The sequence below is a fragment of the Carlito syrichta genome, unplaced genomic scaffold (assembly GCF_000164805.1).
Source record: "Carlito syrichta isolate Samal-C Ts95f unplaced genomic scaffold, Tarsius_syrichta-2.0.1 Scaffold309042, whole genome shotgun sequence".
Lineage (NCBI taxonomy): Eukaryota > Metazoa > Chordata > Mammalia > Primates > Tarsiidae > Carlito > Carlito syrichta.
The window spans coordinates 102,922-118,369 of NW_007253138.1; the positions used below are offsets into that span (position 1 = coordinate 102,922).

The following is a 15,448-nucleotide window of genomic DNA, read 5'->3' on the forward strand; positions in this document are numbered from 1 at the left end:
CATTTTCTAAGGTTCTTATGTTTTGAGGTTTTACATTTAGGTCTCTGATCCATTTGGAGTTAATTTTTGTATGTGGGGATAGGTAGGGGTCCTGTTTCAATCTTCTGCATGTGGTCAGCCAGTTTTCCCAGCACCATTTACTGCACAGGTTCTCCTCTCCCCAGTGGTAGGTGGTGGAGGCTTTGTCAAAGATGAGTTGATTGAGAAATTGAGGTTTTGCTTCTGGAATCTCAATTCTATTCCATTGATCTATATGCCTGTTCCTATACCAATACCAAGCTGTTTTGATGATTGTAGCTTTATAGTAAAGTTTGAAGTGAAAGTTGTAATCTTAATAATGGGGCTTTTATATGGTGTAATCCCTGACTGTCTAAATCTAGATTGCCCGTGTTGCTTACTTACTTCCACAACATTCTATATTTTCTCTGTTTAAGCATTTATGTTATAATTGCCTATTTCTTGCCTGTATCTCTCACTAAAATGTGAGTTCTATGAGAGCAAAGACAATATTGTGGACTGTGAGAACTGAAAAAATCTCAGAAGCTATCTATTCAATTCCCTCATTTGCTAGAAAGGAAATGGAGGCTCTGAGAGATTAAGTGACTTGACCAAGCCCACTTCCCCACCTAGCTGCACTCTCTCATCTCTCATTTTCACCCTTGGTTAATCCATCAGCTACAGATATCAGTTTGATGTTACAATCATATGGGACAATTATATATAATTCCTTATGTTAAAAGTCAGTAAAAGAAATTGATTTGATGCAGATCTCCTGTTAATTTAGGAATAAAAGCATACTGTTACTGATGGAACTTTGTTGAAAACATGCTATAAACATCTTGCTACGTACATAAGGAATTGATTTTTGAAGAAGTTGCAACATACTCTCTACTTGGTTATGGACAATTTTCATGTTTATTTTCCCTTTCCTTTCTCTCTGAGTTTGAAACAGGCAGTTGGAGTTATGTGAAGACTTGCATTCTAGTTGACTGCCACTCCTGGCAAATATATTTCATCTCGGAGATTTTTACAACCAATCCCTAAAGAGCAGGGTTGTGGGAATCAGGAGTAAAACTGCCACTCATGTATTTCATTTCTAGAGCAATTCTTCGACTTCCTAAAATGGCCTGTTTAGAATGTCAAACATTGAGTGGGTAAAGATGAGGTAGAGAGGAGGGCATGAGAGGAGAAAAGAGGGAGAGAGAGATACATGGAAGGAAGGAGGTTTGCTGTGTGATGGTAGGGGGTATTCGCATTTGTAATTTCATTTCCTCACAAAAATTGCTTTAAGTGGAGAAAAGGACAGCTGTCAGGGCTTGTGTTTGAAGTCTCATGTCTGTTCCAGAGTTTGAAGCCCCCAACCATTTTGCCTTACACTATGGGAATCAGGAAAGAGCAGGTAGAGAGTGCAGGAACCAAGAGGCATGTGGAAGAGGGGGACGGAGAGGATGGCACCTCCTCTTCTCCTTACTCTTGCCAGAGCAAGCTGCAGCTACACTTAGCATCTTTTCTTTTCCTACCAAGAACAAAACATGTTTTGTTATGAGATCTCTGCCAGCAGCAGCTGTAGTTTCAAAAATAAAACATGTATAGAAATGACCTCTTCTGCAATTTTCTTATTGAATGTGCATAAGAGAAGTCTAGATTCTAGTGAATATTGTGAGAATATTTGTTTAAGGTACTGAGCACTAAAACCACACACCTCCTCCAATTTCCTTCTTTTATTAAATATAAGATTCTTTTTTTCTATGTATTTACCAACTAGAGCATATTTTTAGAGTTGTGGTCTGTGTGGATTTGGCAAAATGGAAAAAAGTAATAATGTTAGTTTGGGGAAGTATTTTCCTATATGGCTAAACAATGCTTCATTTTACGAACATCATTTCTTTTTCATGAATTTATTATTTGTTTATTGAGTGTGAACATCAGTGTAAATATGTATTTATTAGTGTAACTAGAGTTCTGTAAACACAAAATAATGTGCTTTTAAAAAGTAATTAAAGATACTCATAAAGAATATACATACTCGACATATTCATGTCTAGAAAATTCTTTAAATTTTAGAATATGACCCTTAGGAACCTCATCCACCCTCCAAACTGGTATTTACTGACTCTCAAACCAGGCCAATGTGTTTCTTATTACTGAATTCAATTTATGATGTGCAAACTCAAGTGCATGCATGTTTGATATATGTGGCATAATTTATAGTTATAATATGGTAAGAAGGCTATAATTCATTTTAGAAAGACGAAACTGCCAGAAAGCAGCATAACGGGTTTAATTAGTGAAATGAGATAAAAGATCATATGAGGGAAATTTAATCCTTCATATGCCTTATAAATATATTACTAATTTGTTGGTCTTTCTAATGGTTGAAAATTAATTTTTTCTCTTTGAGATTTGATTTAGGAAGAATGCACACATATTTTACCTAGGTAAAGATCTAGCACAGATTGTGTTTTTTGTGATCACAGTGAAGGTTTTCTAATTTTATAAGGTAGGCATAGAAAAATGAGGATTCTGAACTGGGCTGGGGACTTTCCTCCTCCTTTTCTTTCAACTTGAGGGGATTATAGCTTTAATAGGAAAGGAAGGTATTGGGGAAAAGAAAGAATGCAAGGAGAAGGGGATGAAAAATGACAAAGGAGAAGAAAGGACAAAGGAAGATCAGAGCTAGGACTCAGAGACGGAAGGAAAAGGATAAAGAGAAAAAGGAAGACTGAGAAAGGAAAGAAGGAAGAAAGAGGTACAAGGGAGAAGACAGCCGATCTTTTCTCATTGCTACTCCTAAAAGGGATGTCCTATCCTGTTCCTCTCTCCAGGAAGATGTCTCCATAATTCTTAGAGAGAAAGTTACTTTAATCTATTGGAACAAATGGGCTGTGGAAAATTGAACCCTAACTGATATCCGGGGATCATAGGGATTTGAGTTTTTACTTTTAAAGGGAAAACTGGAGTTTTAATACAAATTATTATTTCTTCTGTTATGTTTCCAAATAATAACAACAAATATATTTAGACTCAGAAGTTTCAGAGTTTAAAAAAATGTATATTTTATGTTTCATACTTTACTAAACCATATTTATATTAGACATAGCCCTAAGATCAAATCATAATGAATATTATAAAAAAGCATTCTATAATGCAACATATTTGACAAGATCTGGCAAATGGCTCATTCTATTCCAAGTAGTATTTGATACACATACATATCAAACAGTAAAGCAAAACACTAGTTTCAAATGACATTTCATCCATGTTGAGGTTAATGTAAATGGTTGTTTAGTATAGTCATAGAGAGCAGCGGCGATATGAAAGGCAAAAGTCTAGGATTTTAAATAGATCAGCTCTGACATAGAGATAGTCTGATCTTCTCTACAGTATGTATCTGCACATACCTGCTAATATTATCCTGCTCTGCAACATCATCATATACTTCTTGGTCATCTTCAATAGGTCTTGAAAGAGGCCCGAGAGAGGATTTTTTCCTTCTCAAAGAATCGTAGTCAATCTCTACAGCAGTTGTTTTAATATAGCCATCTACCAAAAAGGGAAAGATTTATGTTCAGGCAACTGTAGTTTAAATATTGAAAAGTTGTGAATAAAATATCAATTGCACATTTGTTCTTTAAAGTTTCCCTTTATTTGCTTGCAATTCTGATTTATAGACATTCCACATGGACCCATGTTTTACTGTATCTGCCAAAGTCTTATCCTATTGTACTTGAGTATAAGCCTACAGTGTATTTTAAAGATTCCAAAGTGATTCACATGAAGCGTGTTCTCTTTTGAACATCAATGAAATTTGAGCATATAGAGAGTATAGGAACCAAGAAGCATGTGGAGGAGGGGGGAAGGAAAGGATAGTTAGAGGAAACTAATGCTCTTTGCGCCTTCCTGGAATAATATAAAACTGCATTGTTTCCTACCAAAAACAAGAACACAGATGGGGTGAAGATAGAACCATGCCGGTTATTTAAAATTTTCCTCTTTGTCTACCTGTAATGTACTTCTAACTTGATGCCCATGAGTTGTTCTGGAGGAATTTGCACATTTAATACTGTCTCAAAAAGAAGACATTTTGAGGTCATAGTGAAATCTGCACTCACATGACCCTCTTGCTGTTCTGCCCAACCATTTTCCTTCGGGGTTGTCTGTGATGCGAATTATTTCAATTGGCTCTCCTTGCTTGAAGCTTAGTTCATTCTTTCCTCCTTTGACGTCACAGCAAGCTTTTGCTTGATGGATGACTTGAATAGGGCCTGTTAGCTGCAAAAAGTAAAAAAAAATAAAATAAAAATTACAACAGATTTTCTTATTATTCAGAAAATCTTTATGGAATGCAGTTTTAGAAGACAGTAAGTCCACAACTTGCTAACCTACATATATTCATTTTCAGGTTTGAACTAGAAATTGAGGGTGAATGTTCTTAAAAGGAAGGGCTAAGAAAAAAATCATGGAGACCAGGTAGGACCAGCAAAGAACAGGTGTACATATTTTTGGAGTCCAGGAGATTGTGGCAGGGATATGTTGACTTTAGGAACTCATAAGAGGCCTGGAACGGCAGCATCCAATAACTGAATAGCACTTATATACAACTATTCATACTGAGTGCCCTGTGTTTTTATACAATATGTCAGTGGTCTGTTTTGTAGATGGAGTTTTTTTCCACCTTGCATTGCATAGTCATTCTAATGGTTCTCTTCAGGTCTAAAACAACAAAGGGAAAAAGTGGTGGTGGTAGATTATACTTGTGGGAGAAGCATTTTTTCTTTTTTTTAAACTTTGTGAAATCTGTCTATAAACTTGGTGTAAACATTACCTCCTATAAAAAAGGTAACATTTCAGAAATAGATTTGTCATTAAAAAAGCAATACATGTTATGTGAGGTTTTTAAAATTAATATTCTGAGCAGTATAGAGGTTTCTGGACAGCAGGGGAATGATCTAGTTTGGACCATGAATCCTAAACTCTTAATTTCCTAATCCTAAATTGATATCTCTTTAACAGAATTTCTTGGATCTATTTCTCTTTTAGGGAGGAGGTCTTGCTATGTTGCTCAGGCTGGTCTCAAACTCCTGGGCTCAAGGGATCCTCCCACTTTGACCTCCCAAAGTGCTAAGATTATAGGCCTGAGCCACTGTGCCTAGCCCGAATTTCTTAGATCTTTTGATAAGCGAATATGAGTTATGATTTTTGAAGAAGCTCTGCCTCATTTTATTGAACTTATGATGCCATGAATTATAAACATGTATCATGAATCAGGTACCACTAAGAAATAAAGAAAACTGTTCATGTTAAATTATGGTAATCCATGATGTGGATAAGGCTCTATTCTCACATTCATTTAATTTTTTTTTGCCCAATATTTATTAACACTTTGTGGAGGAACATAGCTTATAAAGTACCAGTCTTGACAAACTTTTGAGTTCATATTTAATGATATGATTTCCATACCTTATTTTATCTTACTAAAACTATTATTTGAATGAATGAGTAAAATAAAGTAAAACTGATTTCTCCAAAATAAACATGGAAAAACTTCATATAATTTCTTTAAATATATAGGCAATTTCTTCAAAAAAGAATATTATATAGATTTTAATTTAATAAATTATTTTTTCACTTGAAAAATATGAACATTGGTAGTCATGCATTTGTGTGAGTAGAATGTTTTTATATTCATACTATAATCATAATTTTACTTATGTATGGCAAACTTTTTAAAAATTTAATGAGAATTTGCCTTCTGTGCATTAATATTATTATTATTATTTTAACTGGAATCTCACTCTGTTGCCCAGGCTAGAATGCAGTGGCATGATCATGGCTACTGCAACCTCGACCTGCTGGGCTCAGGTCATCTTTCCACCTCAGCCTTCCAAGTAGCTGGAGCTACAGGTGCATGCCACCAAGCCCAGATAATTTTTTTTGATTTTTAGAGTCGAGGTCTGGCTACGTTTTCCAGGCTCGTCTCGAACCCGTGGACTTAGGCCATCTTGCCTTGGCCTCCAAAATTGCTGGAATTATAGACTTGAGCCACCGCACCCTGCTACTCATTTTAATTAATTCCATAACAAACTTTATAGAGAGGTATAATTTACTCTCACTTTAAAGATTAAGAATCTGAGGCTCAGAGAAGTTAAGTGATAAGCCCAAGGCCATAAAACGCATATATACAGCTAGAATTTCAAACCATGTCGACAACTGATTCTATGCTGCGTTTCCCCTGTACCATGCTGTTGGACTTTTGCTTTAATACGACGAATGTATTAGGAATTTACATATACATCAAATGTTGATAATTCAAACCAAATACTAAATGCTCCAGAGAAATAAATATTTAAAGGACCCATGATGTGAGTTTTTTAAAAATGAAGAATAGTTTTGAAATTCAGGCAATGACCCTAAGTATATGTGACACGCCAGACCCATACCCTGTGAGCTATATGTCATCAGAGATATGAGTGTAGCACTTACTGGGGATGGTGATAGAAGACAAAGGTCAGAATCATGATAGACAAAGAGGCGTGAGATAAAGCAGATATCAGAAGTTGGCATATAAGGCTGGGCATGGTGGCTCATGCCTGTAATCCTAGTACTTTGAGAGGTCGTGGTGGGAAGATTGCTTGATCTCAAGAGTTTGAGACCAGCCTGGGCAACATAGCGGGACCTCATCTCTAAAAATAAGAATAAAAAACTCAGTCAGGCATGGTGGCATGTGCCTGTAATCCCAGTAATTGGGAGGCCTGAGGTGGGAGAATCACTTGAGTCCAGGAGGTTGAGGTTTCAGTGAGCCATGATCATGCCATTGCACTTTAGCCTGGGTGACTGACTAAGACCCTGATATCCCTCCCCACGAAAAAAAAGTTAGCATGTATACAGACTTAAAATATAGGTGAAAATGTAAGTTAGCTCCAGACACCAACAATTAGAATAGCTCAGAGAAATCTTATTCTGAGAAAGGTCTGGTTCATCCAGGAGACACTTGTGTCCCTTTCCCCTATAATACATGTCACAAGGGTATCTATGTGTGCTGATAACAAATACATGATGAGGAGAGCCAAGATGGGTTTGAGTCAGCAAGTATGCATTCACTCAACCAACTTAAAATTTCCTGGGTATTCACTAATTATAAACCACCATATGTTATTTGAATTTTATCATATTACATTTTTTCAGTGCAAGGATAAGGGAGCGCACTGGACAAAAAGTACCATTGTGAAGATAATTATTCTTTAAAAAACAATGACTAAGTAATTCCTCAGCTATGCCAGGTTTCAAGAATGGCACCCTTTTTGTGTGACAGTTATAAAAAGACATTACTCTTACACTCATCAGCAAGTCCTTACTTTAAATTTCTTCTTTATTTCTTGTTCTTTCTTTTCTTTCTCTTTTTGTTCCTTTTTCTCCAGCTCTAGTCTCTTCTTTCCCTCCTTTTCCTTTTTCTTCTCTCGTTCTTTGGATGCTTCTCTGTGAATACAAATTGTTAGGTTGTTTTCACTGACAGGGCTTTCTATCCAGAGAGATTTCTACCCACAACAGGAGATGGTATTTGAAGTAAAGATGGCGGTAAAGAGACAAAGGCTGTTAACATCCTGAAAGTAAGAGATTGTCTTTAAAACCAGTAGGAGGCACACAGATGAGGATACCTTCCAATGATTCCATTTCCCCTGACTACTTGTGCCAGTAAGAGAAGTCACTGTTTAAAAAGGCCCATTTTACTGCATATTGGCACTAAAAAAATCCATCTCTTTCATGTGCATGAATGCCCACACATTCATAGGTGCACATGTAAATCTTGCCTCAAAATTTTATTCAGAATTGGGTAAATAAATACTAGGGAGAGAAAATGAAGATATCTGAGCTCAACACATGATAAAATAATACATTTCTACTTTCATCTACATTCCAAGAAATATCTTAATCTTAGGCTACCTAGAAACCCATTTTGGAGTTATTTTTAACATCTTTCGACTTTGGTATCTGAGTGTTATGTTAAATTATTTCTCATATCACTGCCCAGGTAAAGACTGGATAGCACATAAGTTAATTCATTTGCTCAAAGACACACTGAGAGCAAGAAATAGATTCCTCTCTCTGATTACCTGTCTGTGGTTTCTCTCGTAGGCTGCAGGTCTCTGTTCCTCACACAATAGATTTTTTTTTTTTTTTTTTGAGTTGGAGTCTCACTCTGTTGCCCAGACTGGAGTGCCGTGGCCGCTCCTGGCCACCGCAGCCTCGACCTGCTGGGCTCCGGCAATCCTTCCACCTCAGCCTTTCAAGTAGCCGGAACTACAGGCATACACTACCACACCCGGCTGATTTTTTGATTTATTGAAGAGATGAGGTCTCGCTGCCCAGGCGGGTCTCGAACCCGTGGGCTCAGGCAATCCACTCACCTCAGCCTCCCAAAGGCGTGGGATTATAGGCTGAGCCACCGAGCCCGGCTACACAATAGATTTTTAACAAAATTCTTCATAGACTCCTTAAATAACTAAAGAATTTTTAGTCCTTTGTATTGAAATAAAAATTCTCATTATAAGGAGGACCCAAAAAACCCAAAATTTATTTATGAAAAGTTGTGTATTCTTTCATGTTTAAATTTCAGTCACCTTCAAAGTACTCACTGTTTGATGTAACACACCTATTGAGATGCTTTTCCACTGCTCAAAACAGCTTTTGAACTCATCAATTTTTATGTCTTTTAGTGCTTCTACTGTTTTTTTGTTTCACCTCTTCCACATCGGCAAAACGTTTCACTTTGAGGACTTTTTTCATCCAGGGAAACAAAAAAATGTCCCTTGGGGTGAAATCGGGTGAATAGGGAAGGTGGGGCATGAGACTTTATGCAGTTTTTGGTGAAAAACTGCTGAACACTCAGTGTGGTATGGACAAGTGCGCTCATAAATCACCCATCATGATATGGACAAATGTGTTGAAAGAATCTCTCACCCCCCCAAAAAAAAATTCACTGAAGCAGAATGCAGTCTCTCACAACAATGCTAGCTGATACACTGATGCTTATGGATTCCTAGAACACTTATCTAGCAGGGGAAGCCTGTACTATAAGGGGACCACCCTCCAAACAGTAATTCTGGGTTTTTTCGGGACCCTCCTCGTATATGTCAATCATTTGGACAAAGCTTCCTCCCTCGTGTTGTTGTATACCCACTGTCCCTCAGATAAAATATTATATTCATCTTAGAAGAAAAATATTATAGTTTAAAAATGTAATTCATACATGTCTTCATATGTTTCTCCATCACTGTCTTGTACCTGTCAAGAAAAACATTGATAATGACTAATTTTGATTTTTCAAAAAATTAACACATGCATATTATGTTAATTAAATACTCAAAAGCAAGTATTTGTAAGTTTATTTAATTTAAGTATATGTAAGTTTGGATTGTTTTATATATTTTTTTCTTTTTAGAGATAGACTAGGAAAATAAACACAGAAAGATTTTGTTTTCTATCTTGTATGTATTCAAATATGTAGCCAGACTTAAATTTATGCTCTGCACAATTAGTAAGTGACTCATTACTATGTGTCAGTATAATGATTGATGTTAACTGTCTCAAGCATTTTAGATGAAATAAGATTATAAATGAAAAGGTATTATCATTACTCATAAGAATTTTCATTTGTTTGGTTTATGCCAATAGGAGGTGAATCACAATAATTGCTAATATTGTAGTTATAGCAATATAATATGAGAAGAACAAATAATCTCACCTCATCTAGATTTCCAGTACCTAAAGGATTTAAAAAGAAACTGAATTTAATACTGTTACAATAAGAAAGCATTTTAATAAAGGATTATTGAATTTAACTTAATAATATTCAAAACATTCATAACCTAATGGAACTTATGCTTTACCAAAGCTATAGAAGTACAAAATAGAATATATACATGAGATTCTTATGATAATTTTTTGATACTTGTAACTTAATTATAAAATAATTTCATTTGCTTTCATAAAATAATGCAAAGCCACAGAATAATTAAGACACTGTTTATTCCCTTCATGAAAGGCAAGTCCATCTCGTTCCATCTGGTTATTTTATGAAAAATAACAACTAGATCACACTTTTGACCCTTCATGTATCAAACAAATCAACTAGATTTAAAAAGTCAATTAGATTTTTTTCAAACAATATTTTCTACTCAAGAGTTTAATGTAATATCAATTAATTACTAGATATCAAGACGTAATTTAATATTAAGAAAAATTCTATAATATTAACAGCAATAATAGTAAAAGCAGTGTGATTGGATAAGATAGACCAATGGTATAAATAGACCAATGGAACAGAACAGAGAGTTCAGTGACATACACAGATTTACACGTACATACTCATATAATAAAAACATAAATGCTCACTCTCAAATATATATGTGTATATATCCACACACATATAGAGTTGGTATAATATAAAGGTTATTATAAATTAATGAGAAAAAGAAGGATACAGCAATGAGAAAACTGGCTCCAAATCTGGGTTTCTACTAACTTCTCAATGGGAGACTACAGAGAGATTAAAGACCTAAATACATTTAAGTGAAAAAGTCCACAGAAAAAATAAATGTCCACAGACATTTTTATTTTCTAGTGATGAAGACTTTTTAAATAAAACTTAGCACAAATGATAAAGCAAAAATTAATGAATTTAATTATATCAAAATTTATTTGCAGTCCGTGAAGGATAGCATGAGTTAAGTTGCTATACAATAAGCAGAATGGGAGAAGATATTTATAGTGTTTGAAATTGACATGAGATGACTATCTGGAATATAAAAGAGTTTCTGCAAGTCAACTAGAAAAAGATACCAACCCCAAGAAAAAGAATAGTTAAAAAATAGAAACAGGCAACTTACAGAAGAGGAAACCACAAAGACTAATAAGCAAATGAAGTGCTCGAACTCAAGAGTAAGCAAAGATATAAACATTAAAAGAAGATATAATTTTATACATAAAAGAAAAAATGGAAGGGTGAATAATGCCAGGTGCTGGTGACAGGTAGGCATGTTTGAAACTTCACATCATACTGATGAGAGTGTAGACAGATGCATGAATTCTGGAGTGCACTCTAGTCATACTCAGTCAACACAGGTATTCCATAGCTATAAGCAACCATTCTACTGCTGGATATATATAAGATAGTCTCTGAGAGGTCCACATAGGGTAAGTACAAGAAGGTGCACTGCAGAGTTATTTGTGGTACCGGTGAGTTGGTGACACATAAAATGGATGCATACTGCGGAGTACTGTGCAGTAGTTAATAGCAACAAATTCAATGCACACATAGTAATATGAATGGGCCCCAAAACAACATTATGCTGAATGTACAAAAAACGCAGAGTAACTTATAACATACTGTTTATGTAAATTAAATATATGCATATATACCACAATATGTACAACCACACACATACACATTAGAATATTTGCCTGTGGTAAGGGAGGACAAGAAAGAAAGTGGGTTATGGGAATGAAAAAACAAAACAAAACAAAATGAGAAAGCGGTCTTGTATGGGCCAACGATGATAACAACTCATTAATGTACCTATAAGAGTGATTAACTCAAACTTCTGTGTCTGAGGTAACAAATATATAAATATCTTTTTGCCCTTTACCATCAGAGTGCACGACACCATCTTGATTTTCTTCATTTACAGGGCTTCTGAAAACAAGAAAAAGTGAAAATTGAATAAGTACATGTTTGCCTTACAATGAAACAGAAAAAAAGGATCATTTTTTTTTGAAACTGACTTTTTAATATTTGCTCTGATTCAAAATGTCAGCTATCACTAGCACATGCTTTACCCTTATATTTATACTGCTTTTGTGGTCAAAACAAAAAAAAGGAGAATTAGGAAACTTGAGTACAGCACTATCCATTCATAGTAGACACATACAATTAATCCATTGTTTCTGTAAGGTAATATGTTTTCCATTAAATTGGCAGTAAATCAATAATTCAACTCTGGGATTCTGAAGACTTTCAATTGGTTCTATGGGATATACCAAAGAGAATTAGTGCCAATTCCTCACTTCTTCCTTTTCTCCAGATGGTTTCCACCTGGCTTTACTTTCTTCACTTTGAAGGTGCTTCATTCCAGCAACTTCACTCCAACTGCTCGTCACAGAATCATCAACACCTGGACTCCCCAAATCCCTAATGATTTATATGTAACCCATCTATGTTTTCTGTTCCTATTATCGGGTTGATTAGCATGACTGGAGAAAATGGCTCATTTTACTGACTCTGTTTTGTTTTGTTTTTTGAGTTGGAGTCTCACTCTGTCGCCTAGACTGGAGTGCAGTGGCTGCTTCCAGCCACCGTAGCCTCAACCTCCTGGGCTCCGGTGATCCTTCTGCCTCAGCCTTCCGAGTAGCTGGAACTACAGGCACGTGCTACCACACCCGGCTAGTTTTTTTTGATTTATTGTAGAGATGAGGTCTCGCCGAGTTGCCTGGGTGGGTCTCGAACCCATGGGCTCAGGCAATCCACTCGCTTGGCCTCCCAAAGCACTGGGATTACAGGCTGAGCCACTGAGCCCGGCCATTTTACTGACTCTGTACACTATAAATAATTGGTATTCGATCTCAACTGTACCTCCCTCAATGCTATTCTATAATTTCATCACTTTTTTCCTTGTCAGCCTTCTCTTGCATCATTCTTCTCAATACCCATTACAAACTTTTACCACTTTTCTCAAATCTTCTATTTCTCTTCTCTCTCCTATAATCAGATGACCTTATTTCTTTTTTCACTGATAAAACAGCAGTTATTCAGTGTGAATTCTCTTAAGAAAATACATTCCTTTAACCCTACAGTGATACCCATTCTTACCTTCTCCCTGCCAAAGTTCTCTCCACCCGAGTTCTGAATCCTACCTGAACTCTCAGTGATTTACTCCATCAATTATCACCTATATTCCATGTGTCATCATACTATTTATACTCTTCTTTCACTCCCAATTCTTAAATATCTCATTCTTTATTTTTCCTTCAGCCCAAGTTACTCTTATCCATAAAAAACAAACACTTAGACTGGGTGCGGTGGCTCACACCTATAATCCCAGCACTTTGGGAGGCTGAGGTGAGAGGATTGCCTGAGCCCAGGGGTTCAAGACCAGCCTGGGCAACTTGGTGAGACCTCATCTCTACAATAAATCAAAAAATTACCTGGATGTGGTTGTGTGTCCCTGTAGTTCCAGCTACTTGGAAAACTGAGACGGAAGGATTGCCTCAGCCCAGCAGGTTGAGGCTGCAGTGGCTGTGATTGTGCCACTGCACTCCAGCCTGGGTGATAGAGTGAGACTCCAACTCAAAACATAACAAAACAAAACAAAACAAAAACAAAACAAAACAAAATCCAAACACTTGTTTATACCTCTCTGAATCCTCCACGTTGCCACAAGATATTCTTCCTTTATCCAACCAAGGTAAAAAAGACTATTTATACTCAGCAACTCTGCCTCCTCTTCTTTATCTCATTTCTTCACTGACTAAAATCTTTCTTCTACTGCCACTTCTTCACTGAAACTATTCTTAAAACATTAACTACCAAATTCACTGGACAACTCTTAGACTGTCTCTTACTTGATTGCTTTGTGGCCCTTGACAGTACTGGTCATTTTTCCTTCCTTAAGTCCCCTTTGTTTGTTTTTATGAGAAATATTTCCTGGCTCACTTCTTGTCTCTCTGACAACGACCTCACAATTTCCTTTGTGAGTTTATTTTCTTTTGACTTCCTCTTAAGTGATGATACTCCTTTATGTTCTGGCCTTGGCTTTCTTCTCTTTTTCTACTTTACAAGTGTCTCTGAATGACTTTATATACCTCCGTAGCTTCACATATTATCTTAATGTTGGTGACTTCCATGTTGCAATCTCTAGCCCAGGTCTCTCTACTGTTTCAGACTATCTCATCTCATCTCATCTCATCTCGTCTCGTCTTGTCTTATCTTATCTTTCTATCTATCATCTATCATATCTATCTGATCATCTATCTATCTATCTATCTATCTATCTATCTATCTATCTATCTATCTATCTATCATCTATCCTTCAATCATCCATCGATCCACCCATCTGAACTTGGATGTCCTACGTCTATTTCTGTAATAACATCTCAGAAACTGAGATATTTCCCCTTCCATCCCAGCCTAAACCTACTCTATTAGCTTTCTTATCTTGGTGAAAGGCACCACAATTCACGTGTCCACCCAAGCCTCAATTCATCCTTTATTCCCCTTCTTCTTTAAACACATGTCAAATCAATTATCAAGTTCTGTCAGTTTCCCATATTTAATGTCTCCGATAACTCACTTCTCTCTTCTCTCTCTCTCCTCTCTCTTGCTAGACATGAGAACAGGATTATATCATAATCTAGCATAAAGTTTTGCAGTAGCCACCAGGCCAGTCTTCTAGTAATCAAAATTGCTTCTCCTCTTCCCCACCCTAACAGTCCCTTCTCTAACCAAAGTGATATTTCCAACACAAAAATATGGTTATATCACTCTCATATCCAATATTCAAACTCCTTAAAGAGTTAGGAAAGTGTTATTTGAACCCAAGAGATGCTGGTTGCAAAACTGACCTCATTTGAAAAATGAATACTAGAAGTGCCTGCTTATCAAAACTGATCTCATTTGAAAAATGAGTGCTACAAGTGCCTTCTTAGCTCAGTGGATACTTTTGTGACTCAGGAAAAATTGCTGTGGACACATGTATCTCAGTCTCTTCCTGAGATGGTAAGCATATGTAGCGATCAGCTGTTAATCTAACAGACTCACTTTTTTAAAAATAAAAAATTTAACTTATATATACTTAGCTTTCTAATTAGGTAAATGTGAAGGCCCAGTTAATTAACTCATTAAATTGGCCGTGACAAGACACTTGTTCCCTTCAGTGAGTCTTTTTCATCCTTAGAAGAGTCAGATTTAAATATAGAAATGGAGTAAGCTAAACTCATGATAAAAAAAAAATTGTAGAATAAGTTTTAAAATCATTGGGATGATATACATATGTTCAATATTTTAAGTATTTGTAATATTTAAGAGATTTGTTGCATTAGACAATATACAGTCAGATTTGTCATGTCAATTTAAAATTTATGGTTTAGACTTTTAAAAATTTAGTTATTTTAGTTTATTTTTAGTTTTAAAAATATATGGACTCTAGGTCTAGTGTCAGTAGTTGCTTACATCAAAAAAGGAGAGTCAAGGCTTACATCAAAAAAGGAGAGTCAAGTGAACATTATGAGTCCCTGATAAAAGAATACATAATCAAACCGGGCTCAGTGGCTCAGCCTGTAATCCCGTGCCTTTGGGAGGCTGAGGTGAGTGGATTGCCTGAGCCTGCAGGTTCGAGACCCACCTGGGCAGCGAGACCTCATCTCTACAATAAGTAAAAAAAACCAGCCGGGCGTG

The 15,448-nt window shown here is 36.1% G+C and overlaps 1 protein-coding gene across 3 annotated transcripts in view; it reads right to left on the bottom strand.

Annotated features, from left to right (window-relative positions):
- Nucleotides 1-15,448, bottom strand: part of FYB1 (FYN binding protein 1) — a 157,850-nt gene that overhangs the window by 26,069 nt on the left and 116,333 nt on the right. For all 3 annotated transcript variants that reach the window (XM_008066636.2, XM_008066637.2, XM_008066638.2), the window contains 6 exons: nucleotides 11,646-11,692; nucleotides 9,743-9,762; nucleotides 9,248-9,282; nucleotides 7,356-7,476; nucleotides 4,113-4,272; nucleotides 3,402-3,543 (listed from right to left, as the gene is read on the bottom strand). In XM_008066636.2, coding sequence (XP_008064827.1) covers nucleotides 3,402-3,543; nucleotides 4,113-4,272; nucleotides 7,356-7,476; nucleotides 9,248-9,282; nucleotides 9,743-9,762; nucleotides 11,646-11,692 — 525 coding nt within the window. The remainder of the gene's footprint in view (nucleotides 1-3,401; nucleotides 3,544-4,112; nucleotides 4,273-7,355; nucleotides 7,477-9,247; nucleotides 9,283-9,742; nucleotides 9,763-11,645; nucleotides 11,693-15,448) is intronic.